Source organism: Lissotriton vulgaris, chromosome 6 (genome assembly GCF_964263255.1).
Source record: "Lissotriton vulgaris chromosome 6, aLisVul1.2, whole genome shotgun sequence".
NCBI lineage: Eukaryota > Metazoa > Chordata > Amphibia > Caudata > Salamandridae > Lissotriton > Lissotriton vulgaris.
Window position 1 is genome coordinate 829,159,467 of NC_141694.1, and position 26,888 is coordinate 829,186,354.

The 26,888-nt window shown below is 45.4% G+C and overlaps 1 protein-coding gene across 1 annotated transcript in view; it reads right to left on the reverse strand.

Annotated features, from left to right (window-relative positions):
- The window catches only part of ACTN2 (actinin alpha 2), a 369,946-nt gene that overhangs the window by 65,744 nt on the left and 277,314 nt on the right, over positions 1-26,888 (reverse strand). The window contains exon 13 of the mRNA XM_086926858.1: positions 2,649-2,757. Coding sequence (XP_086782984.1) covers positions 2,649-2,757 — 109 coding nt within the window. The remainder of the gene's footprint in view (positions 1-2,648; positions 2,758-26,888) is intronic.

The window sequence follows — 26,888 nt, forward strand, 5'->3', positions numbered from 1 at the left end:
GCTTTGCCTAAATATGAGGAAATTGTTCTGTGTTGAGCCTGGCTGAAGAGAGCTGTAAAAGCCGCTACCACTGTCATGCATGTGCAAGAAAATTAAAATTAATTGCCTTTGCAGATTAATGTCTATGAGTTTTTATCGTTTTTCATTCTTTTCAAAGTTCAACCCTGGTTAAGAGCGAGGATCATATCTGTGACTCATAAAAGGCACTATGAGATCAAAAAGCAAAGACTGCTGGCATTCACAGTGCCTCCCAGATATTGTTAGCATAACAGGACCCCAAACGTTTGAAAGCCACAGCTGAGGTGAAATAGTCGTTCTCACTAACAGGCCAGGTGAGAAAGGACTACTTTTCAATGGCATCTAGTTATGCTTTCATTACTGATGAGCTGAGGGGGCCAAAGACCTGAAGTCTTGAAACAAAAGTTGATTCTGAAAGCATTGGGCTCATGATGGACTGAGATGTATTCCACCCACATTTATTGAATACAACATTTTTCAATGTGGGTATGTTGGAGAGCTCCGGAGTCTACAGGCTTAAGAGGGATGAGAAGGGATCAGGAGGAAGAGGCCAGAATTGCTAGAAGGACTGGGAACCCCTTGATTATTCAACACATCCTACCGTCTCAAAGACACAAACAGTAGGTGTGGAAGGTAAATCCCCCACACCCATTCCCTTCCCCACCTTTATTCCCTCATCACATGGTCAGCTGAGGAGATGGAGGGTTTTAATGAAAGTAGGCACTCCCTCCCCTGTGATGACAGGGTTGTAGCAGCTAGAATTTATACAAAACAGACTGATTGAGATGGCTCTCCAGACCCTCAAGAAGCCCAGGTGGAACTATAAGCATGAATTCCACTTGTGCTTCTCAAATGATCAACTGGTGTCCATGGGACAAGCTGACGTGGATATGTCTTGCTTTGTAAAAGTATATTTCTAGATATACCAAAATGACAGCACCCCAACCGTTTCACTGTATGCACCCACTACGACATACACAGACGAGAACATACTTTGATTCAGCAAGTCAATACAGCAGACTTCCAGCCAGTGCTGGTGAGCTGTTATCATTGCCAACAATCTTGTGCGAGTCCTACCCACCAATGCAACTTAACATTGTGGTTTGTGTACCCTCTTGTGTGGCACAGAGGTGTAATACCACAACATTTAGGAGTTTATTTTGCCCTGCGGAGACATTGACTGTTGGACATATTCATGTTCTTAGTCGCTGCTTACTGTGAAGTTCCACACATCTTCAAGGTAAGTATATGTATATGTATATTTTCAAAAGAAGTTGATGTGACGCTAACAATATTACGGGAAACATCATTTTCAACGAAGGCTTTTCTACGCGTGACGTTTACTACGAGGCACTTACCTCGCAAACGTCTTTTCCACGCGTATGCCTTCAACGACAGTCTTTGCCACGCATATACGTTCTGGCTAGGGGGATTGGGGGGTTGGCGGGGGTCGGCTGGGGGAGGGGCTGGGGGGGTCTCCCCCCCAGAAATAAAAAAAGGAGCGGGTTAATTAAATAAAAAAAACGCACTTCAGTACCAACGAGGATGCCACACACGGCGTCCGAGTGTCAGTTTACTGCCCTGAGCTCGGCTCCCTTTCCCAGTGCTTACGATAATTAGACAAAGAAAAACCTAAATTAATTGAGCAGGCGTCGACGGCTTCCTCCAGAGCGGGTTAATTACATTTAAAAAAAAAACGCACTTCAGTAGCACTGAGGTAAAAGGAAAGTGCCTCCCCCAAAGACGTGCCGTTACGGCAGTCCTTTTTTAATTTTGGCAGACGTGTTTTCACGCTTGTTTCGATGGTGGATGGAAGGTACGGGCTGCTGGTGAAAGACAGGAAGGTGTCAGGTAAGAAAATAATCTTTAGCATTTGTGTTTGTGTTTAGGACGTAAAAATGCGTGGTATGATCCTTCGTTGCAAATTCCAGCGTGGTAAAGCCACTTGCGAACTAAAATTCGCGTGGTATTGCCATGCGTGGAACTTGTATTCGTGGTAACATCATATATTCCAATATTACACCTACACATACCTCCATACATGCGTACCTTGATGATGTAGTAGTATTTGATATTCTACTGTTGTTATTGCTGTAGGACATACTGTGGTACTGAATATTCTGGCATACAACCAGCAGAGTGTTTGTGAGAATAATGTAACCTGCCTGAACGAAATGCAAAGGCTGCTGAAGCAGATAAGAGTATGGGAACAATAATCCTATAAGGAGGAAATCTTAGCTCAGGGATGCTTACCAACTGGGAGAAGGATGAATATAGTAGAAAGTGTTGTGCCCCCTAAGGAATATTGGCGAGTGGTGGAAGGTTTAAAAAAAATAGCACTCACTGCTGGGTACAGTTGCAAGGTAAGTGAGGGGCTCCCCATGCCATTTTTAGGAGTGCAAAGACCAATGCAGAGAGGTGTGGAGAAAGCCTAATTAATGTGGGCGAAAATATTGGTGGTGAGCAACATGCCCTAAGGTGGGTATATATGCTGAAACTTAGGAAACTGAATTTCAGGCTGGCGGTCAAAGATTGAAAGTTGTTGGTGAAATTCATTTAGGAACCAAAAGTAACTTTCAAGGAGAAAGACAGGTATTTATTGTTAAGCTTCTCTTGCCGAACGGTTCTACCTCCAGTGACTCTCTCCTCTTCTGAGTCAGCGTCCCAAGTCTGTCCCACTGGTCACAGATTGTCTGGCACCTTTCATTGATTGTGACAGCATCATAGTAGTCCAGTTCACTGGGGGAAGAAACGAGAAATGTAACAAGTGTCATGAAGAACACATCAGCAATAATGCTAAGGTCAGAAGGCCCACTGGCCTGTAAATATTTAAAACGAGAAACACCCACTTCTGCAATCGTAACAATTGTTCTCTGATTAGATGTTTGTCAACCTAATCCTCAAGCATGATGTTTTATATGTGTCCTATTCCCCTTTTGCGTTGTAATTAAAAAATCACCACACCGATGTACCATTGGTTGAATATCATTACAATGGAGGGTATAGGGTACAGTAAACAGTGGTCCTATGTATTATTCACACAAACATACAATGTAAAAAAAAATGAACCTACAAACATACAATGTCACCCGCAGCATGTGATACAATACCAAATTATGTTTCTGTTTCACAAATATTTGCGGGCACCAATTCCACATCGTGCTTCCGGATGAGTGAACTCTACAATCATAAATTGCTGTTACAAGGGTGTAAACGAGAGGGTAAACCGACAATATGATGGGTTTTCTGCTGATGTAAATTTCGAGTTAGAGGTGGGAAAGGAGTACGTATAGATAAGGGGTAGGGGCGCAGGCATGTCACGTCTAAAGTCATGTTCCCTTAATTTAGTCCCGGATCGACGAGAAAAACAGAAGACAACAAAAAAATAAATGTCCGACTCCGGATTAATGTATTCTATCGTGGTGGGTAAAGTCAAATGTGTGTGCTGGAACATGTTTTGTTGAGCGCAGTCACAAACTTAATTTATTTTACATTGATAACTACAGGTCAATTATCATTATGCCGAGACACAACGAATACCACAATTTAAGATTAGTTAACCTTTTGAATTTTCTTTTTGACAGGTCAAAAGGTCCAATACAGGCTGTACTGAACGGACACGGGGGAGTTATATCCTTTCACGACCGACAGACTTCATTATCCATATTCACCAGCCAGGGTTCATGTTAGGAAGTTAGGATACCAACCTGTCCTGACGAAAGCCACACACCTGCTAGGGGCAGTGAGTGTGGGGAGTAAGATGAAGATGCAAAATGCGGGCCTGCATCACGATGGCCCTAAGTACGTTATTTTTAATCATGTGATAGGGAGCGAATAATAAAGTACTTATAAGTCACCCTACACATTTTAGCATGTAACTAAGTGTCCCCTAGAGGTTTGAATGCTAGGAAGGCACACTATTCAATCCTCTATAAAGAGCACCAGAGAAAAACCCCCACAGCGAGGAGGGGCCAAGTGATGAAGCATGTCACCTGGGTAAGTGAGATGGACCAGGTCGTTCTTTTTTTACTTAGAGTACCATCCTCATTTGAGGGGGCCCAGTATTTCTTACTAATTATGCCTGATAGATGCCTTGGTGTGACAAATCACTGGGAGCGTTTATCCTGACAGATAAAATAATTGCTTTCAAATCTCTAAATAACTGTTGAAGCACGAGTACCTGACCTTGGAAAACATATGGTAATAGTGACCCCTCTTTTGTCTGGCCAGGAGGGGCGTGTAACATGGAAGGAACAACGTTTTCAAGGTACTGATCACAAAAAAAGGAATACTATATACAATGCAATGGTGTAACATAAGGTAACATCAAACCATGAAATCATCAATTTTAAAACAACATAAATCAACAGCTACAAAACTCCTTATATTACCTCAAGGGCAATAACTTTATCTAAACAAGAATTGACAAGGACAATAGGTCTCGCTAATGCAAGAGCTATTAGCTTTGCAAATGTGTTTTAGCCTAGAGCTTCGCCAGCGTGGCTGCTGTTCAGCATGGCAAAAAGTTTGTGGCATAGAGGAGAGTGGGGAGTGGAGTGGTGTAGAGTGGAGGGGTGTGGAATGGAGTAGAGTGGGTAAAAATGGAGTGGAACCTGAGTGTCGTGAAGTTGAGTGGGCTAAAATAAAGTGCCGTGGAGTGTTGTAGAGTGGCATTGGGTCGTAGAGTGGAGTGTTGTGGAGTATTGTGGATCAGTGTGGAGTGTTGTGGATTAGACTGGAGTGGATAAGAGAGGAGTGTCGTGGATTACAGCAGAGTGTTGTGGATTACAGAATACTGTTGTGGATTAAAGTAGAGTGGTGTAGAGTGGAGTGATGTAGAGCGGCGTAGAGTGGAAGCATGTAGAATGGAGGGGGTTAAAGTGGAGGGGCGTAGAGTGGAGGGGCATAGAGTAGCAGCGCGTAAGGTGGAGGGGCGTAGAGTGGAGAAGAGGAGCATAGAGTGTCGTAGAGTGGAGTGGCATAGAGTGTAGTAGAGTGGACGTGCGTTGTACAGAGTGGTACAGAGTGGAGCAGCATATAGTGGAAGGTCGTAGAGTAGAGGATCATAGAGTAGAGGGTTATAGAGTGTTGTGGAGGCTCGTAGAGTGAACGGTCATAGAGTGGCGTGGAGTGGGGAAGATTGGCATAGAGTGAAGTCAAGTGTTGTGGAGTTGAGTAGAGTGTTGTGTTGTACAGTGGAGGGGCCTAGGGTGGAGGGGCATGGAGTGAAGTGTGGTAGAGTGTTATAAAGTAGAGTGGCATTGAGTGGCATAACACAGAGTGGAGTACAGTGTTGAACTGTGGGGTAAAGTGTTAGAGTGGAGTAAAGTGGAGAATTGTAGACTGGAGTAGAATGTCATGAGTGCAGTGGAATGGTGTACAGAACATAAAGTGTCATAGAGTGGAATGGTGTATCGTGGAGTGGTGAAGAGTGGACTAAATTGGCATAGGGTATCGCAGATTTAAGTGGCAAAGAGGGGCATAGAGTATTGAGAGTGTCAGAGTGTCGTATAGTGCCGTGGAGGGTAGCAGAGTGGAGTAGAGTGTCGTCGAGTGGAGTAAAGTGTTGTGTCGTAGAGTGGAGGGCATAGAGTGAAGTGGAGTGTTGTAAAGTGTCATAGAGTGGAGTGGAGTACATTGGAGTAAAGTGTCAGAGTAGAGTGATGTAGAATGGAGTGGCATAGAGTGGCTTAAAGTGGTGTAGTGCCATAGAGTAGGGTGGCATAGATTGTAATGGAGTGTCGTAGAGTGAAGTTGCATAGAGAGGAGTGGCATAGAGTAGTGTAGAATGTTGTAGAGTGGAGTGACGTAGATTGGAGTAGTGTGTCGTACAGTGGAATGGAGTAGACTGTCATAGAGTGGAGTGTCGTAGAGTGGAGCAGAGTAGAGTGTAGTGGAGTGCCGAAGAGTGGAATGGCATAGAGTGAAGTAGAGTGGCCTAGAAAAGAGTGTTATAGAGTGGAGTGGGATAGAGGGGAGTAGTGTAAAGTGGAGCACAAGGTTGTAGAGTAACATTCGACTAGCACATAGAAACTAGCTCCAAATTCACTCACTCACCATGCACAGTGGCCAGTTGTAGGGATGGGCTGAAAATAAAGTGGTTAGAAGCCGTTCATAGGCCTTGGTACCATCTTCTAAAGGTGAAATGCCAGGCATGGTAATGGGTTATGCCTGGCTTGCAATGAAGGGAGGCTTGACTGAGGGGCATTGGCAGTTCTGGTGACTCAGTACTGGAAAACGAGGGATAGTGTCTGTCGGGGCTGGGGTGCGTCCCTAAAGCTGTATGTTGGTGTAGGTAATGAAACAACAATTGGTCCTGGATGGTGTTAATGAGGAGCATTGGCAGGGCAGTTTGTACGCCCATGCACCAGAAGAGGAGAGATTCTGCAGGTCAGGGGTGAGGTGCATTGAGGGGACTGTTGACAAAGTCTCTGAATTGGAATACCAGTGGATGCTGTAGGTTATGATTGTAGTGCATTAGCAGAGCTATATGTGGTAGAGTCTGTGAGTGAATGGTGGAGGATGTGTCTGGTTAAGTCCTAGGTGCACTGGCTAAGCTGCCTGTTGTTCCAAGTGAAGGAATAGCAGTGGATACTGAAGGTAGATTGATGTGCAATGACAGATCTTTCTGAGGATGACAAAGACCTGAACACGCATGAGAGGAACAGCAGGATACGATACAACTGAATTGCTGGGTTAGCTTGGACAGACCCATTTGGGGCATCCCACAAAGGGGGTTTTTGTTATCTGTTGTGGTTATTACATACCCTGGGGACGTCCAGACAGTGGTATAGCCCCTGGCCTCTTCACGTGCAAGGGTGAATAAATATGAGGGCTGCATGCTAGACGTGGCAGTTCTTTGATTTACATGCTTGGTGTCAGTGTGACTTTATTCAGGGCCCCGAAAAGCACCACCACGATACAGTATATTGCCAGTCCTGGACTAGCAAGGAAGTTGCAGGCTGTAAAAGGGGACTACTGGTGGCGATGTGTGCACTCCGGTACTGGAACTGAAGAAGTGCTGCAGGAATTGGGTGCATTGCAAACGCTGCATATGGGTCTCAGCAGTTAGTGCAGAGGTATATAATTTGGTGCATTAGCAGAGTGATATGTATCTCCAGTACTGGAAAAGCAGGGTTGCTGCAGTAAAAAAATACAGGCACAATAATGTCAAGTTGAGAACACTGACTTATAAAGAAGAGAAGTTGTGACAGGGTTAAAAATATTTTAGTCTACAAAATATGTTCTTTACGTGCTGCGTGAACAGGGATAATAACCCGTGAAAAGCAGTTTAACTGTGTAAAACAAACTGGAAGTTACTGTGAAAAAAACAGCAGTGTAGGATATGCTTCGCATTGGCAACAGTGATATCAGAAGGGGTAGAGGGAAAATATCACAAGGGAGGTGTGGGGAGGAGGGAAGGAGTACCAGACAGGGCACGGGGGCTTGAAGGGATGAGGAAGAAATAGTACCTCAATTGCGTTGGGAGCAGCGGACAGGCACTGATTAAGTTGAATCAATCTGTGCTTGGTACCTGCTCCATGGAGACAAACAGAAGTGACATTTGGCCAGTACTGTCCAGTTAGGAGACAGCAAAGAAGAGAAACATTGAATCCAACTAATGATAAGCAATGGGCAGGCTTCATGCCCTTTACTGAACCAATAGTGTTTCGCAAGCGACCGCATGCGCTAGCTGTCGCAGGCTCGACAGTAAAAAACAAACTGGTTAAGGCATTCCACCTGAGACTGCCTGCTGAAAGGGCTGATTGCTGCATCCACCTGAGAAACCTCTGTTTGACCTGGTGGGTCCAAACATTCATCCTTTTGAAGTCAATAAAATGAGTGCCCCATAGCTGGGTAACAGTAAACATCAGTTAGTCTGCACCAATGTAATTTACAAACTTATCCATTATGTTACATAAAAGTAGTAAATATTTCTCATGTACAGCAGCAAACATTCCAATCCTACAACTGGGCTCTGCAAATCTTTACAATGTGGACCCGTGTCTTGCAAAGCAAAGGGATGTAGTGTTCAGTTTAGGGTTGCACACCGATTGTATGGCCTCCGACAGTACAACAGGTAAAACATGTTTTTGTGAGAAGAGGTAAGTGCTTTCCCATGTTGGGAAAGAGAAAGAAAACTCCCCACAAATAATGGAGGTTTAGGAGAAGGAATATCTCCATAGTGAAAAAACATTTCATTGCTGTAAGAAAATGCACCTTTTGTGTGGTCACCCATCTTTTTGACACTGCTGCTGTTGTTTCATTTGCTCTATGCACTGGCACACTGCTGTCAAGGCTCAAGTGCATGAGCTCTGACTCCTAAAACATGGTTACATTGGCCTATTTAACTTTCCAATAAGGCCTTATTAAATGGTACAAAAATACACCTATGGCCTGGGTAGTTAAATGACACCTGCAGATTGCAGTACTTGTTGTGCTTATCCACATTGTCACATGGCAAACATGACTCTAGACCCACCATTATAAGGGGGCTGCTGCAGTTTAAACCTGAAGCCCACCCTGTAAAAAAACATTTTGGCAGAGGAAAAATGTTCCTTTGAAATCTTAATAAGTTATCCCTATGTAGACCTCGTATCCCCTTGCCCTCGCCGCCGTCACACGCATCCGCAGAGCCACCGCCGGAGGGGATCCTTCTCCTACCTGGCAGCCGAGACATGGAACTCCCTCCCCATCCAACTTCGGCTAACCCAGGACCACCTCTCCTTCAGGAAGCAACGCAAGACCTGGCTTTTCGAGCAGTAACGGGCCCCTCTCCCCCAGCCCCTTGAGACCCCTCCGGGTGAGTAGCACGCTATACAAATGTTCTGATTGATTGATTGATTGAATGGTATTTAAAACTGGGGTATATAGAAACATAAGGTTAACGTGTCCCTATAGTATTTAACATCAAAAGGCTAATTTCACTGTAGTATTTTGGCCATTATTTTTAATATTTGTTAGAAACCCAATTAAATGTTTATGGATGTTTTTTTTTTTAATTGGAGCATATAGAAATGTAAGGTTAACGTGTCCCTATCGTGTTTTACATCAAAAGGCTAATTTCACTGTAGTATTTTGGGCATTATTTTGTATATTTGTTAGAAACCCAATTCAATGGTTAAATAGATTTTTATATATATTGCAGAAAAGTTATTTTTAGAAAGTTACCTTTCCTCTGCCTGAAGCTCCTGGAGACTAATTTGCGTTTGCTCTCCAGCAGCTGCTCAGCCAGTGATAAGGCATGAAAACTGCACCCTGAACAGAGACAATGACCTGGGAGGTGGGTAGGCGTTTTTCTTCACCTTGGAAAGAAACAAGTTAGAGTGTACCCAGGAACTTTAATATCATGTTAAGGGGCTGTCCTTTCATGAGTAAGTGTAGGGTGAGACCTGGAGAAAGCAAACATTTCCCCCCAGCCAGACTGGCCCCAAACCCAGTGGGATTGGAGCTACTCCCAGAGACGGTTTTGAGTGACCACAGAACAGGGGACTGCTCATTTCCCTGGCCTCACCCGTGGGTGGGCACACAGACTCTGCACAAGAGAGCACAGGCTGCTGCATTTTGGATTTTGGGAGTAAGATGTACTGTGGAAATGCTTACAGCAGAGCAAACATAAACTGCTGAAAAAGTGGGTCATATTTCCCCTGAAAATCTTTAAAGGTTTACCCCATTTGTTAGGGAGCAGCTAGGAGTCACCCCCATTCACTAGATAGTTCCAACTATAAATATAACACCTCAAGGCACCATCCTCAGAACACTTTCTGTAGCCGTGGAAGAACAGGAGAAGCACTTCACCAGCTGTTGGATACCTGGGAGGAGATCTGAAAGGTTGGACCTGCTTCCACTTGTACCTAGGACAAAGAAGTGGACTCCAAGGGCCAATGCACAGACCTCCTGTGTTGCTACAGGGCCACAACAAGCTGCAAGAAGCCTTTTCCTTGAAGTGCCAACCTGCCTAGTTGCAATTGTGCCTGGACTGGACCCAGAAGGTGACTTCGGCTGGGGCAAATCGTGACCTCCCAAAGAGCTGTCACTGAGGTCCTGGGACCCTTGGCTGTGTCTTATTAGACTTCTTTTATAATCCCTGAAAAGCTGTGGAACTTAGAAAAATCTTGACTTTTAGCAGCTGGAGAGGAACAGGACCATCCACCCCAGCCAATCTGTCCAAGGTGTGATTTTGCTAGCGTGAAGAAAAAGGTTTTATCCACTTGGAGGCTCTCAGCAGCAGCAAATGTGTTTCAGCAGATCCTCTTCAAGAAGTATCCAGCCTCATGGAACCCATCATTGGATACAGCCTTTATACTTGCCCCACTGGATGATTTCAACTTCCATTTCAGAGACTAAGACCCATGGTAAAATCCCTGACTAAGGTGTACCTGCTTGGTGTAGTCAACCCATCGCAGTTGACCTGAAATCACTCCTAGGTCCCGTTCAACCATGACTATAGAAGGTCATTGGCGCTTTTCTTTTTCTTGGTGCACTTTACCTTCAATTTTCTAAAATTCCTATCACTGGTTCCCCTTATTGGATTTTTGTCATTTTCGGGTCATGTCACTTTTTAAAAGTTTCCCTATTTTCATAAATTGGAATGGTATTTTTATTGCATTATGTTTTTGACTTTTTAACTATTTTGGTATTTCTAAATTATTTACACATTATCTTTTGTTAAGCCTGTCTACTCTGTGACAGCTAACAGGGTTTGAGCTCACGTTTATATTCCTGAAACCTTTCCTAGGTTAGTGGCTTTATTACTTGTGGTGGCCTCCCACATCCCCCCAAATAATAATTCACTTTCTTACACCTGTAGAGATAGGAAACACATGTGCATATTCATATTTGGGTATGATTTGCTCTTACATATCTTTCACATAGTGCCCATGATTCTTTTTCTTATTTAGTATTAACAAATTAGGCTCTGTAAAATGAAGTACAAGCCATGATTTCAGAAAATGAAGGTACGGTTACGGTAGAGGTTTGAAGTGAATTGAAAAGATAAAAAGAAAAGGAATGGTGTGGTATGAAATTAGGACAGTTGATGTAGAAAATAAGAGATAAAAGAGACAAAAAGGTAAATGAATGATGTGAAAAGATGAAAGAAGGTGGAAGACAAATATCTTTGTGCCTCCTTAATTTAACTGTTATTGTTTTAGCTGCAATGTTTAAATACATTTTCCCAATTTTTATGGTCTTACGTGACAGCACAGAGATAGGATTTGGCTTTTCACGCATGTTGGGAGTCAGGAGTACATGTTTTGATTTGACAGAAGTTGTGTGCTTCCACAAAAAAAGTCCATGCCCTTCACAAAGCGTGATCATTTAGTTTATTTATCCAACTGCCTGAGCTTGATGTTTCAAGGGCACACACAATATTGAAGTGCTACTGAGGTGTCTTAGATAACTAGATAATTAACATACGAAGATGTTTAGTTCTGGCTTGACATTGCAACTTTTACCTGACCTTTTAACCTATTCAATATTATGCTACAGTTATTTGCTTCCACACAAATACATAGAAAGCCCCATGCTATTTACTTGTAATGCTTCACATTAACATACAACATTCCTATAACGCAAGGCATATTGGCATTGCCAAAGCTTGTTTAATTTGTTCTTGCTTTTGAGATGAATTTCTGTGTAGTGTTTTAATTGTCAATATTGTTTTTAGTCATAATTTGCGATATTTATAGCATGCCTTACAAGAAATTATGCGTTTGTAAAGTGTGCTGCTGTTGTGAATGCATGCTTTTAGAGCATTGCAATCTACCCTATCAGCTGGTGTAATTTACATGAGCAATATCACTGAAAAATAGACAAAATGTAATTTACTATTTTATTTCAAAAGTGAAAGATTTAGTAGCTGCATTTTTCATCCTCAGCAGCTAACTGCAGCGCTTGCCTCAGATGAAGTATGGCTTGCGTCATAGTAGCATACCAGGCATTAGTAATCAACACCTAGGCCATCACTGTGCATGTCCCAATGGGTGTTGAGATATTGACCTCACCATCCGTGGCTCCTTATAAGGGCCTTCAGCTTGCAGCCCCTCTGCCTCCTGTGAAGCCCCTGCATAGTTTTCAATATCACAGTGTTCATGAAAACTAGAGTGCTTGTGCACAGGCCAGCACTCTTTGCTTCGTTTCCTGGCTCCTGATAACATGATCAAGCTACAGTGTGTTGTTTGTAGGTCTCGCCTGAGCCAGGGCATGCGCTGCCCTGGCGAGACTTTTAGCAAGTGGGCTTCAAAAAGCCGACCACAGCTTTTTTTGTGGCCTAAAACGTGCGGTTACGCACACGGTTATGAGCAGAGACGCCATCTGGCTTTCCTCTCTCGTCATGGCTCATTAACACACCACCAGTGGCGGTGCATCCATTAGGGGCGCTGGGGCGTTGCCCCACAAGCCGCTGACGGCCGCAGCTTCCTCGGGTCTCTGAAGTAAACTCTCCGTTTACGTTTACTTAAATTCAGAGAAGCAAGGGAGAACTGAACTGAATGTCAGTCAACATCAACAACATGATGTTGGACCGCCCACCCCCGAGTCTGGAAGGGGGTGGGCGGTCCAGCCTCATGTTGAGTGACCGGAATTGTTAGGGACAGGCAGCAGCACAACACAAGTGCGCAAGAATAAGGACAGAGGGGGAATTTTTCGCCGGGCCCTGTCATGCGCACTTGTGTATTCCCTGCCTTGCGCATGCCCATTAGGAGCCCCTCGGTCTCTTAATGGGCGTGCGGTGGGAAAAGAGTAACGGTGCCCTAAACCAATCCCGGCGCTGCTGGCAGCGCCAGGATTCGCTGAGAGAGTTTTCCAGCAGCACTAGGCGGCAACGGGACCCCAGAGCAGAGCTGGTGCTGACCAGACCGGTCAAGACCAGGTAAGTTTTTTATTTTATTTAACCCCCCCACCTCCCTGGCCCCAACTGTGAGCGAGCCGTGACTGCCAGCAGCCAGCCTCTATGGGGCACGTGGGCTGCGAAGTGATTTTATACATTGCGCCGCGGTTCTCAGTGGTAATGCCTGCTCTCATCTCGTGAATGTAGCAATGACAGCCCGTTGGCAGTGGCACTGAAATGTTGGTCCAGCGTGAACTTGACAGGAAGTTGCTTATTTGTTAGACCGGAAATTACGATAAAAGGAGTGCCTAGCCCCGTCCCTAAGAGTCACCTGACAGTTGTAAGAAACTGACATCTGGATCGCTGAGTATGTGAATTTCACCGAGGGTTTTAAATGCAGTTCACTGCACTTCTAACACCTCTCAGAGCACCACCTGCAACAGCCCCATCGATTAACTTTCCTAATGTATCTCAGCTGGGAGCATCATTCTTTCATTAAAACATATACGTCTGGTCCAAAATCTCGCTTCTGCGGACATTTGGACTCTGGGCTCTCTGGAAGACTGTAAGTTACCATGACTAACTGGTAAGCCACAATCTTATCGCTGGATCAGGTCCGCACGCACCATTGTGTTATTCAGCTCGGTCCAAAGTCACTAGGCCTCGGGCTCCGACACAAAGAAGGAGTAGCCAGAGTGCAACCTCAAAGGGCCGCACCTCTGCTTGTCTGCTGGCGAGCACTCGGGCGATCTTATCAGCTCCTGTACATCCGTGGCGTGGGCTTTCCGAGCGCCTCCTTCCCCTCTATCCACCACTTTGGCGCCATTTCTTCACAGTGTGGGTCCGCAGGAGATATTACTGTCTTTAAACTACTGGTGGGAGTGAGTTATTTCAGCCCTGGGAGACGTCATGTTGTCTGGGGTTCAGCATCGCCTTCACGTCTGGGGGTTTCAAGGGCATTGAGGTGCGCTTAGTAGTGTGTTAGTATATACCTGTCCAAACAGAGCCTGCTGCTTTGAGTATGATAGATATATATATGCTGCGTTTTTAAGTGGTGGGAGAGTCTATTGTGTCCATCGGTATATATGCACGGTAGCGTTCATTTTCTAATATGTTTGATTTGATAAAGGTTGCAGCGCATAAACAGTCCTGAGATGTGCAGTGGTTCACATTGGTTAAGGTGCTTCAGAGCTGGACTGAATTCCATTGGCAGAGCAGCGTGTGGGCTTCAGTGGTATATTGTCAGAGTGTTGGCACCATTATATGAGGGTTCACTGCCATCACTGGTAGCGCTGCAGGGTATGGATGAGGTGCTTCGATGGAGCTCAGTTTGAGCCTCAGGAGAGTGTGCTGATTGGTCGAGGGAGGACCGAGGTACACCGACAGAGCGCGAAGCCTGTTGTTGTGCTCCCAGGACATCTGTTAATTTGCCTCATAAGCATTTAAAAGTAAGTCCCTGTATGTTAACGAGAAGGCGTCTCCAGAGGTGCATTACCGAGTTAAAGTTCACGGACATTCGGAAAGATGTAGCAGAAGCTGGGTGAAGGGGAGAAGACAACCAAGTTCGCGCAGAGGATAGATCCTAGCGGGAGCATCTTGAGCCCGAGCAGAGAGCTTCGATGAGGAGAGCGGAGCTGGTGCACTGAAAGAGGAAGGTGCATAAGGGGGGGGGGGGGAGAAACATGGCTACCGGGCTGGGCATTGGTGCCTTAGTGCTTCTGGGCATCTGTATCCTTCACTGAACCTATGCGTGAGAAACCTGAGACAGCGGGAGCAAGGTGCTTGTGTGTGTGAGGGGCGAGAGGAAGCAATGGCTCACCCGGGTGTTAACTAGCGATCCACTTCATGTGTGATACAAGCAGCAAGTCTTGACTTTTGACTCATCACTTTGTGCAGTGGTATTTTCCAGTTTCACATTTCAGGTTATAAGTATAAATCATAGCTGCCAAGTTTGCAGAATCGTTATATGTGACATTTCCATGTCCTCAGTGTGCTTGTGTGTGACCTGTCAGTGCCTTATGTGTGACACTCTTGGTGTCACTTTATTACGTCCACATAATGAGATAAACACATTTGAACTCCATGTGCTTTACAGAGTATGTAATGTTGGAGAATCAACTTTTGTTGGACTTTCTGGCCAACACTGGATATAACATTTTGATTAAAAAAAAGAAGTCAGAACTGACCATCCTAAAGCCCATGGTAAAATGACACTACTGGCATGTGCACTTTCAGCTCTCGCTTAGTATCTAAAAACCTTCGCTTGCCATAGTGCAGTACGGCAAAAAATGTATGCCCTACTGCTTTCAAATGTCACCAGCCGCCACTGCACACCACTCGTCTTTTTTTGGCTGGGGACAGCATGTGTTAGCGCGCATGTGTAATAAGACAGCGCCGTAACATGAGCATTCTGTGCCAACAAACACATCATCACAATCTCCTCACCCTTATCTTTTGGATTAATTTTGTACTCTTTTGCCTCCTGGGGCCTCTCTGCAAACATGCACAGACCTCCTGTCTGGGTGCCACGTGCAGCGATTAATCTGCATTAATTCTTAAAAGTAGCATTTTCCTGGCCCACCACAACTTTTTCTCCCATCCCCACAAGCCCGGCCGCTGCTTCATCTCGCCCCCCTCCCTTCAATGCCGCGAGAGTTGTCAGAGTGTTCTGGACTACCAGAGAGTGCCACCAACAAGGCGTATTCCATATCAGCTGCAATCAGAACCAGAATCATGCTCCGCCTCTCAGCAGCATGCTCTAGAAGCTTTTCTTACGTATGTACATATTATTTATTTTTATATTGCTGCATGATTCCCCATGACTAGACTGTGAAAAGCATGTTACTGCAGCATAGACTGATTTTCAGAAAGCTCGCCTCCAGCTGTTACTTTTTGAACTGCAAGCTTTGTTTACAGAAGGCTAAAGATTCTCCCTGGGGAAGGGCTGAGGAACAGTTGCCGCGCGTCGTTAACAACTTCTTTCTGTTTGTGCAGGTGTACTTGACTGAGGCCTGTCTCGGTGTTTAGTTTTCAAGTGTTTGTATAGTATTACTTTGAGATGCTTTAATCCCAGCATCCATCCTTCCACCTGAAAAGTCTGTCAGTCTTTCTCTTCTAAAATGTACCCTCTTCCTCAAGCCCAAACTCTGCCTGTCTCTGTTTGCCAAACTCTCTCTCGCCCTCAAATTCCCACTAGCCCCAGCTCTCCTCCCACCCCAAACTCCGTCGGTCTCTCTCTTTTAAATGGACTCCTCGCTGACTCCATTTGCAGGGAACTATCTGCATGAAAGGGTGTAAGGGCTCCAATGTAGGAGCATTTTGACAGTTGCATTTTAGTTGTTTTGAGGAGAATGGGAACTCTTCTCCATGTCTCAGTACTAAAAGAGCTAAATAAAAGGAGTGGTCAGATTTATTGAGCCGCTTCTCCAGATGGGACGGGGTGCAGGCGCACTTATACTCTCCCCAAGGTGGCAGTAAGTGGCTCCAGACTGTCACTGGAGCCCCGAAATAGCAGTTTAGGAAGAGACAATGTATGCATTGCTGTGTGTGCGTTATTATTGCCAAAAGTACATGCTGTCAAATGCCACTATTTAAAGAATCATCAAAAAATGTTTAAGTTTCAAAGTTTATGAAAAGCAGCTACTATGATCTTTATAATAATAATTATTACATGTTGTAGCACCGTGACCCCACCCATACTGACCAGTTCTCCGCATTTAAAGGAGCCACCCTCATTTTAAATTAAAATGTTGCCGCATTGTGTCATTTCATGTTTATATTCCCAAAGCATCTCTTAATTCCAGGTTTACCCCGATCTCCTTTCATGTCACTGGTGGCTTTCTCCCATCCTCACTCTCAGCCCTCATTTCCCTTCTGCCCCTCTGTAGTGCTTTAACACAACTTTGGGCGTTTACGCGCTGCATAATTACACACTTTACATAATATCATGTATCCACCTCCCATCTGTTTTACACTCTCCCCATGTCTAGTGCCAGCTGCCATCTCATGTCCTTCTCTGTCTTATGTCTTCTGTTCCAACTCAGTGCTTTAAAGAAGACTAGAGACGGGGTAAAATGCTATAGAAAAAACAATATGACATATATGACTGTTCCCTCTCTCGTTTTAAAATAGTCCTTTTTAGGTTGAATATAGACTGCGACTGCTTGCTTTGTCAGAAGTCCTTCCTCAAACACACACAACACTCAGGATAATGTAGTGCATGGCTACACACTTATAAGGTACAAAAAGCGAGACCTATTGGCTATGCCAATGCTTGTTTAAAAAAGCACTCTGTAGCTGGATGTCTGAGGGAAGTAGTTCAGCTACAAACCCCTCACCTAGGCACAATCCATCTTATTTAGAAGACATGCTCTGCATTCCTCAGGCAGCACAGTATGGGGCACATACATCAAGCATTTTACCTGTCGCAAACCGGCCGATTCTGCAAATCGGCCCATTTGCTACCGGTAAAATTATATTTGTGATGCATCAAACCCTAAGGCATTCGCTAAACAGGTAATTGCAATTTTTGCGATTACCTATTTTGCGAATGCAGTTAGGGAATCGCAAATTGCGATTCTCTAATTGAGATGCCTTATGCATTCGCAAATTGCTTTTTCGCAATTTGGAAACGCAAATTACCATGAACTTTAAGTTGATGGTAATTTGCGATTCGTTTGAAAAATGCACAAAAATGCATTTTTCAAAGGCTATGTGGTGCATACACATGCCCTTAGGGCATGTAAGTGGACCACATGTGCTTACTTACCTTTGTTGGGGTGCATCAGGGTGGCCTTTTGGCACTCTTGAAATCGCATGTGCAATTTGCGATTACCTAGTTGGTAATCGCAAATTGCAAATGCTGCCCAATTCATTCAGAGGTCCATAGAAATGAATGAGAAGGCATTCCTTAATTGTGAATCGAAATTTGCGATCCACAATTAAGGAATGTGTAGGAATTGCTAATATTTTAGTGAAACCTACATGTATAAGGAATTGCGATTCCTTAATAGTGATTCCTTAAGAATCGCTATTAAGGAATCGCTATTCCTTAGTTTTTGCTATTAAGGAATCGCTATTCCTTAGTTTGATGCATGTAGCCCTTTATCTGCGAAAATGTAGCTGTAACATCAGTGCATCTCTGAAGCCAATGAAAAGCCACAAAGAGCATCATGGCCAGGAACCCCAGAACTATCCCAGCTTCTTCTAGGCTTGCGCTTTAGGTCCTATCAAGAAGCTGGGAGCAGTATTGAGGTGGGTCTTCCTCTTTTTAAACCTGCCTTCCTGCTTCATCTGGCATCCTCTTGAGAACCATGGCTTATTGGTTTCCACAACCAGAGTTCCTGCTCTGCTGCTGCCATAGAACCTCTGAGGTGCCAGCTAAATAACCAAATTAGGTAAAACACAATGTTATTTCTCTATGCATGTGTGTATGTGTTGGTGAGTGTATTTGTGAGTGATGGAGAGTGGATTGGATTAAGTGAAATTATGTGTGAGTGTGTTTGAGAGTCAATGAGAGTGAAAGTAAGTGAAAATCTGAGTTTGAGAGTTTGTATAAATAAGTAAAAGTGAGTACGAGGGAGTGAGTGAAGGAGTGTGAGTGTGTTATAACGAGTGATTTATTGGAGATTGTGAGATGGAGTGGAAGTGAGTCAAGTGTGCAGCTATCAATGGTGCAGCAGGTACAGTGGCACCAGAGCCCAGAATCAGTGAGTGTGTGTAAGTGTGAGAGTGCAAGCTAGAGTGAGTGGGGGGAAAGAGAATAAATCTGAGAGGGAGTGAGTATGATGAGGCTTTTTTTATACAGCAAACTCTTGGCCAGTATTATGCATCACCACTTTCAAAGATCACCAGGTGCCATTAGCCGTCACCTGGTAAAATCTGATTTGAAATAGTCTGGGTGAAATAAATCGAATCCATTCAGAATGTTCCCCTAATAATAGTGAATAACATCCAGATGCTGATGTTTAAGGCACTGAAATCCACATTTCTTCATAATTAGATGTCCCTTTTCTTAAGTGTTCTTCTACAAGTTTAACCTACTGAAATGTAGCTAAGGAGTGCTGACTTTATGCCACCTGGTAATTAAAAAGTATGATAAACTGTGCATCACTTGTAATTCCGACGCATTCACAAATAAGGGCATTTGCAGGGATCGGAAAACATTGACCCACCTGGTATGAGGGCCATAGTAGGCAAAGCACTGACAGCAACCCCACTGCTCTACTCGCATTCTCACTCACACACACACACAAACACACCCTCACACACACGTAGTCTCGGATGGGCTTAGGGGACTGCCTAAGCAGACATTTTGAACAATGGTATGGCATGGTATGTTATGGTATGGGATGGTTATTTATATAGCATTTGCTATCCATGAAGTGCTCTTCTGACAAGTAACACACAACTATGTAGGAGACCAGTGTTAGTGATTTAGTCTAACGTAAGGGTTGTAGTTAGTGCTGTTTTCACTTATTACCATTACATTTGTGATATTACTCTCATATCTATTATTTCAATATTGTCCCGATGCCATATGTGATGTTCATTTAATGTACCAGGGGGCTTAACACTACTAGTTGCAATGTCAGTGACTCATAGTATATCAGTCTATTATTTGTAGGGAGGGATTCTGTTATATACAACGTCATATACTCACGTTTAAACTAGGGACTGTAGGTGTTTAAAGATATTGGGCCTGGTTCTCAAACTGCACTTTGTAGTACGTTTTTCGGACTACAAAACATACTACAAAATGCAATTCATAAACTAAGTACAGAGTTTTGCCATTTCACACTCCATATACATATGTGCGTGGAATTCTTCACCCTAACTGTGGAGTTTCCGGGACGCAGAGAACTCCATACACATAAGTATAAGGAGAGCACAGTGGTAAAACTACGCACGTAGTTTGGAAACACCAAAATATTGTAAACACACCTAAAGTGTACGTTTACCTTTGAGAATCAGGTCCAAAATACGAATCTGTGTGTGATTGGATGGCATATTATTGAGAATTAGGAAAACACATTTGTTTGACTTGGCCGTCTCTGGAGGGTCACCTCCCAAATGTTTTGCCTTCAACCCTCCTGTTTTACAAACCCTTTTTGTTGGCTTTTAGGGCTCTGGTCACTTTGCCACTGCTAACCAGAGAGTGCCTCTCCTTTAAACATGATAACATTGGCTGAAATACAATTGAAACATTTAATTTACTTATAAGTCCCTAGTAACATGCTACTTCATGTACCCAGGTCCTGTAAATTAAATGCTACTAGTGGGCCTGCAGCACTCATTGTGCCAACTACTAAAGTAGCCCTTTAAAATATGTTAGGCCTGCCATTTCAGCCTGTAGTGCAGTTTTAAACTGCCAATCTGACCTTGCAAAAATACACCTTTTGCCTGGCCTAAACATTCTTTTAAATTACGCTTAAGTCACCCCTAAAGTAGGCACTATATAGCCCACAGGGTCGGGTGCACTGTATTTAAAAAGCAGGACATGTGATTTTAAGTTTTACATGTCCTGGTAGTGTAAATCTTCTAAATTAGTTTCTCACTACTGTAAGGCCTATCTCTCCCATATGGCAACATTGAGCTACCTTATTACATTTAATGTGTGATAACCTTTTATCAGATTCAGGTAGAAATATCATGTTTGGTCTCAAAGGAATCGTAGTTTAAAATCCTCTTTAACAGAAATTCTGATTTAAGTTACAATTCTGAAAATTCAACTTTTTTAGAAATTTGCCATTTTCTTGTCCTAATCTTTGGTGCCTGCTTCCAGTGTCCTAGGCCACATGACCCTGCTGTTAGGCGTTGTGTATTCCTCCCAAACAGTGGGACAATAGAACTTAGGATTGGGCAGGAAGGGTAGTGACAGAGCTGTTTCTAGACCCACTTGCACTTCAATAGGGGCTGCCTACAGCATGCACAAAGAACCTGACACCAGTCTTTTCTCACCATAGACATCTTAGAGCCTTGGCGGGAGAAAGAAAGAACTTTCCAGGACCAGATGTGTGGGTAGCCTAGAAGTTTTCCCTACTTCAAAGGCTGGCCCCAAGTATAAGTATTAGACCCTCAGAGCCATTCTTCAGTACACTCCTGGACCTGTGGAGAACTTCAGACGGGCTGCTTTGTACTTCAGAGGACTACCCTGCTGCTTAAGGCCTACCTTGTTTCTCAGAGGACTGTCTTGCTAAAGACAGAAGACTGCCCTGTGCTGGAAGTTTGCCTTGTTACTTGAAGGAAAGAGGACCATTTCCTTGAGCCCTGGGCTATCAGAGTGACTCCAATGGGCAGTTTGCTGACCTCCTGTGCTGGGCTAAGGGGACACAGCAAGCTCTAGATGCCCCCTGGCAACTACCCAGCTGATCTGCTGCAACTGGAATTGCAACAGGACCAGCCTGAGTGCTTCTGGCCTCACATAAAGTGAGCCCCTGATGTCCAAGAGGTGCCGCCCCCATTCCCGGACCCTTGGCTGCCATCAGAGTGCACTCTTCTGGAAGAAAGGAGAAATCCTGATGTTTGGGGCTCTTCATGACCGTGAACAGGCCAGTTTGTGCTGAGATTTTGCTGCCTGCAAAATCCATCAATGCGAAACCCAGTAAATCTGACTGTTTGCGCTATAGCAACGAGAGCGTGCAGTGACCATCAATGCATATCTATAGCAACCACAGTCCGCGACCCCTAATCAGATCTTCTTGCTACAGCGATGACTGTCCATGATGCAGGCCTGTCCTTCACACTTGATGCCAGGCCTGTCCTTCGCGCTTACGTATTCGTCCACAACACTATCCCTCCTCATGGCCTCCTCCACCACAAACAGAACTCTTTGCGCTGGACATTAAGATGTTAACTAACGTGTTTCCTGTATCCAGCCCACGATCCATCGAGGTCGCCTTGAACTTGTGACCTTTCCCTGGTCTAGCATGACCAGATGACCACAAGTGGCACTTTGTACCTTTAGGCGTTGTACTTAAATGAAATTGCATATCTTCGGTTCTACTGATTGATTTTTGTAATTTTGGGCTGAAGTAATGTATTACATTTAACTCAATTTTTTCTAAAGTGCTATGGGATTTTTCTTTTGTTGTGTTTTCACGTTATTACTGTTTGTGTGCTGCATAAGTACTCAACACAGTGCCTCTAAGTTAGCCTGACTGCTTTTGAACCAAGCAACCAGACGGTTAGGCACAGGATCATTTAGTGACTTTTGCGGCTGACCCTGACAAGGATTGTTGATGTTGCTAGAGATGGGTGTACACCCCTCAAGCAATAACGCAATTACAACATTATTGGGTATATTGTTGTTGATTTATTTAGAACTGACAGGCAGGGGTCATGCAGAGTGCAGCTTTATGCAATAATAATTCACTATGATACAGGTTGTCACAGAAAGCTATCTGTGGCAATTATTAGGAGCTACCCAGCTGGCAGAGAATATTTTGCGTTGCTATGTCAGGGGAAATAAAATTCACACTCTGCCAGAGTATTGTTTCTGGTTCTAACACAGATTCCCCAACTTTGAACATAATAGAAAAAGCATTAGCAAATCCGAAAGGTTTGGCTTGATTTATGGTGGCCCTTGGTAGTGGTTGTGGTTGTAGATGGTGGTGGCTGTGTGTGTGCATGGTGGTGGCTGTGAGTGTGGGCCCATGATGGTAATTGCGGGTGGTGGAGGACAAGTTGTGTAGTGTGCTACTGGTTGTCGGTGAGCAGCGTTGGATAGAGCTGTTATGTGACTGGTCCTGGGCAAACGGTGTTGTTTGTGAGTAGTCAAGGACTAGTAGTTCATTAACATGTGGTGATTGGTTAGCATTTGGTGCTGTGGGTAAGTGTCTGAATGTGAGTGGTATGTTCTGTGAATAAGATACTATGATGAAGTGGTGGATGGAGCAGAAGGCTGTGTCTTTGTTTGTGGTTAGCTGCTGCCCATTCCTCTGCGATGGTTCGCTGTTGAGTCAAATATGTCAGTTGTTCTAATGAAGGCACTGTGCTGGTTAATGAAGATTGATTTACAAGCACTGTAAAAATTGTTATGCATAAATAGAAAAAAATCACCAATTTGGTAACCATCTACGCTGAATGCCAAGTACTTATAATCGTTATGTAATGAACCAGAAACAACAAAAAGTACCTTAAAATACAGCATGATTTATACGTGATACTGCACATTAAGATGGCATGACACAGGGGCCTGCCTTCACAGAGTTTTCAACCCAAAGGCATCTCCTGCTGCCGCTACAAGGACTGACTCGTCCATCCCACTGCCACTTACTGACCTAGCCCTCTTCCCAGTGGCCAAGCAGAGCCTCCTCCCCACCCCAAAAGGCCAAGTTTTGGGTCAAAGAAAGACAGCATGCTTTGCCATGTTTAATTGGAGGCAGCCCTGATGAGCAAACCCTGGTGCATCAGGCTGTCCAGCAAGAGTGCCCAGGTTCCCCTCTTTTACAGTTTTATGGCGCCAGCAGGTCTAAAGCCCTTTGCAAATACTGACATAACTCATTGCAGAGAGTCTTATTGGGGGCAATGAAACTGCAGGTGGGTGGTAAGATGGAGCTCCCTCTGCTACGGTATGGTAATTTGCTGTGCAGGAGGGTTTAGGTGCATCAGTTTGCTGTTGGCCTGCATGCCAGTGGGGTATATGACCAGGGGTGACTAGGAACAGCAACCAGCCATGGCAGATTGCTGCTCGACCATCCCTGGGAGCGGAGGGGTCTGATAGCAAGAAGCTCTGCTCCTGCTTTTCATACAGGGGGCAGATATTGCAGCACTGCTGCAAACCCGGGCCCCAGTGCCAAAAGCGGCGCCCTCTGGCACAAAACAGGCCCCCACCCCTTTGGCCCACCGGGGAAATGCCTGGGGCCTGCTACTGCCAGTCCAGGCCTGCAAATGACCAAGCATGAAGACACAAGAATGATCACCCACATAAGCATGGACGGGGCACTCTACAACTCATGGGCTGGTGTAATGGGAGTGCCAGAGCACAGATTGCAGGTGGGACAAGGAAGCTGATACCAGGGGGCAGTCATCTCTTGGGATTTAAGCAGCGCATTGTCAGGGGGGCCATGATGAAGGTGCCCCATGCTGTGTCATTGGCAAGGTGGAGCCAGCTTGGAAAGGTGGCTCGTGAACGTCACTTTGGAAATATTGATGCAACATATTCATGTTTTGTGAAAAGCAGCTGTTTAAGCTCAATGGATTATCACAATCTTATGCAGCTGATCATGGCAGACTTGGGAGGGGGGTGCTGAGAAACAAATACTAAATGAGCACCTTTAGGTCGGTGGCAGCGCCTAGGGTTTGCTGGAGAGTTTCTGTGTGGCGCGAGCTGATTCTTATCTTAAGAGCTCGCTTATCCCATCGTAAAGCTTGTCAGGCTAATCAGCGTGCGCAGGCATGATTTAGATGCTGGCGCCTAAGTTATTTTAAATTGTCACTTTTCATGTTTGAGCACTAATTTTAACAAACCGCTTTTCTTACCGCATCTTGTGCACATTACTGCCCCTCCTGCGGCCTCCCTCGCCCCGTTCCACCGCAGCTGACAGTGCTGTTTGAGTGGAGGGCGAGGCGCCATCTTGGGCTGTGTTCATCGTGAAGCCTGGCCGGAGTTAGCGGTCTAGCGCTTCTGGGGAGGCAGGACATAAAAAGACAAGCAGCGCAGGGCTCACTGTGAACCTTTAGGTCGGTGGCAGCGCCTAGGGTTTGCTGGAGAGTTTCTGTGTGGCGCGAGCTGATTCTCATCTTAAGAGCTCGCTTATCCCATCGTAAAACTTGTCAGGCTAATCAGCGTGCGCAGGCATGATTTAGATGCTGGCACCTAAGTTATTTTAAATTGTCACTTTTCATGTTTGAGCACTAATTTTAACAAACCGCTTTTCTTACCGCATCTTGTGCACATTACTGCCCCTCCTGCGGCCTCCCTCGCCCCGTTCCACCGCAGCTGACAGTGCTGTTTGAGTGGAGGGCGAGGCGCCATCTTGGGCTGTGTTCATAGTGAAGCCTGGCCGGAGTTAGCGGTCTAGCGCTTCTGGGGAGGCAGGACATAAAAAGACAAGCAGCGCAGGGCTCACTGTGAACCTTTAGGTCGGTGGCAGCGCCTAGGGTTTGCTGGAGAGTTTCTGTGTGGCGCGAGCTGATTCTCATCTTAAGAGCTCGCTTATCCCATCGTAAAGCTTGTCAGGCTAATCAGCGTGCGCAGGCATGATTTAGATGCTGGCGCCTAAGTTATTTTAAATTGTCACTTTTCATGTTGGAGCACTAATTTCAACAAACCGCTTTTCTTACCGCATCTTGTGCACATTACTGCCCCTCCTGTGGCCTCCCTCGCCCCGTTCCACCGCAGCTGACAGTGCTGTTTGAGTGGAGGGCGAGGCGCCATCTTGGGCTGTGTTCATAGTGAAGCCTGGCCGGAGTTAGCGGTCTAGCGCTTCTGGGGAGGCAGGACATAAAAAGCAATGTGCTTCCGGGAGCGCAGCGGACGGGCGCAGCGGGCGCGACGAAGGCGCGCCGGAGTTGCGCCTGAGTTAAGCCCGTCTGCACCCGTCCGCGGCCGACCGGGGCCAGGGGCACAAGATGCTGCTTGTCCCGTCACGTACTCACCATCTCAGTTATGTCTGCATTGGGCCCCTGGCTCCATCGACCCCTCCACAACGACCTAACTGGTACATCTCGGTCTATATACCCCCCCTCCTCACTCCCTTCCCGGGATTGTATCACATTTAGCCTCACCCCCCTCCACACCTCCCCCTGCTTCCCTTCCACCACTGGCCCCTCCTGCTCCCCTATTCAGCACTTCGGCCACACTCCTAAACACCAGGTCTGCGGTCAATCACCAATACGAACTATTCGATTACATCGACTCCCATGAACCAGATCTCTTATTTCTAACCGAGACCTGGTTCAAGGCCGACTCCCTACCCAACGTGCTTGCCGCTTTACCATCTTCATATTCCGCCATTCGAGCGGACCGCCCAGAAGGCAGGCGGGGCGGAGGAGTGGCCCTAATAGCTCGTACTGACCTTAATTTTCAGGTTCTCCCTTCCCCCCTATCCCCGATGTTGATCACCTTGTAGCCCGTTCGACTTCCCACCAGCCTCCCCTCACTTTTATCTTAATCTATCGCCCCCCCCAACCCACTCCCTCCTTCCTTTCCAGTATTCAGACCCTCTTGGCTACCCTGGTGATTAACAACTCATCTGTACTAGTCTTAGGGGACCTTAACTTTTGGCCTAACGATCCTGCCGAAAGCCTTCAATCAAAGGAGTTTACCAGCCTTATGAATAGTTTGAATTACTCGCCGCTCATTCATAGTCCCACCCACATACATGGTCATACGCTAGACCAAATCTGGTCATTGAATGTCCCATCTACTTCCCCCATAATATCTCCATGTTCCTGGTCAGACCATTCCACCATCACGTTCTCCCTTACTCTAGCGCCTCTGGCCAAGCCCCCGCTTCCCAAAAACACCTGGGTTCGGAAATGGGGCAAAACAGACATGCCTTCTCTCTGCTCAACCCTGGCCAAAACCCGCCCTAACCTATCTGGCCTTGCAGCTACCTCCCAGTTGGCCGCTATTAACAACTGGCTTACCGTGGCGGGTGATGAATTCGCTCCCTTAAGGCGGCTTACAGTCAAACGGGCCCACGCAGCCAATCATTGGTTTACTCCCGACCTCAAAGAGAAGAAACTAGCTGCAAGGAGGGCCGAGCGAGCTTGGAGAAGAACTTACAGTCCCGCACAAAAGTCAATCTATCTGTCCGTCTTACAAACTTACAAAAAGGGCATTCTCGAAGCAAAAACTGAATACTACACTAACAGGATAATGACAGCTGAGTCCCAATCGAAGGAAATCTTCTCCACCGTCCATGAACTAGCATCATCCAGCAGAGCCACGGTCACCATCCCCCCTTCCCAGCCCCTCTGCGACTCGCTCAACGAGTTTTTCATTGACAAGGTTGCCAAAATCAAACACAACATCCCCCGCCCTCCCCCACATTTGTCAACCCCTCCCCACCCCCCACTACCCTCAAATTTACCA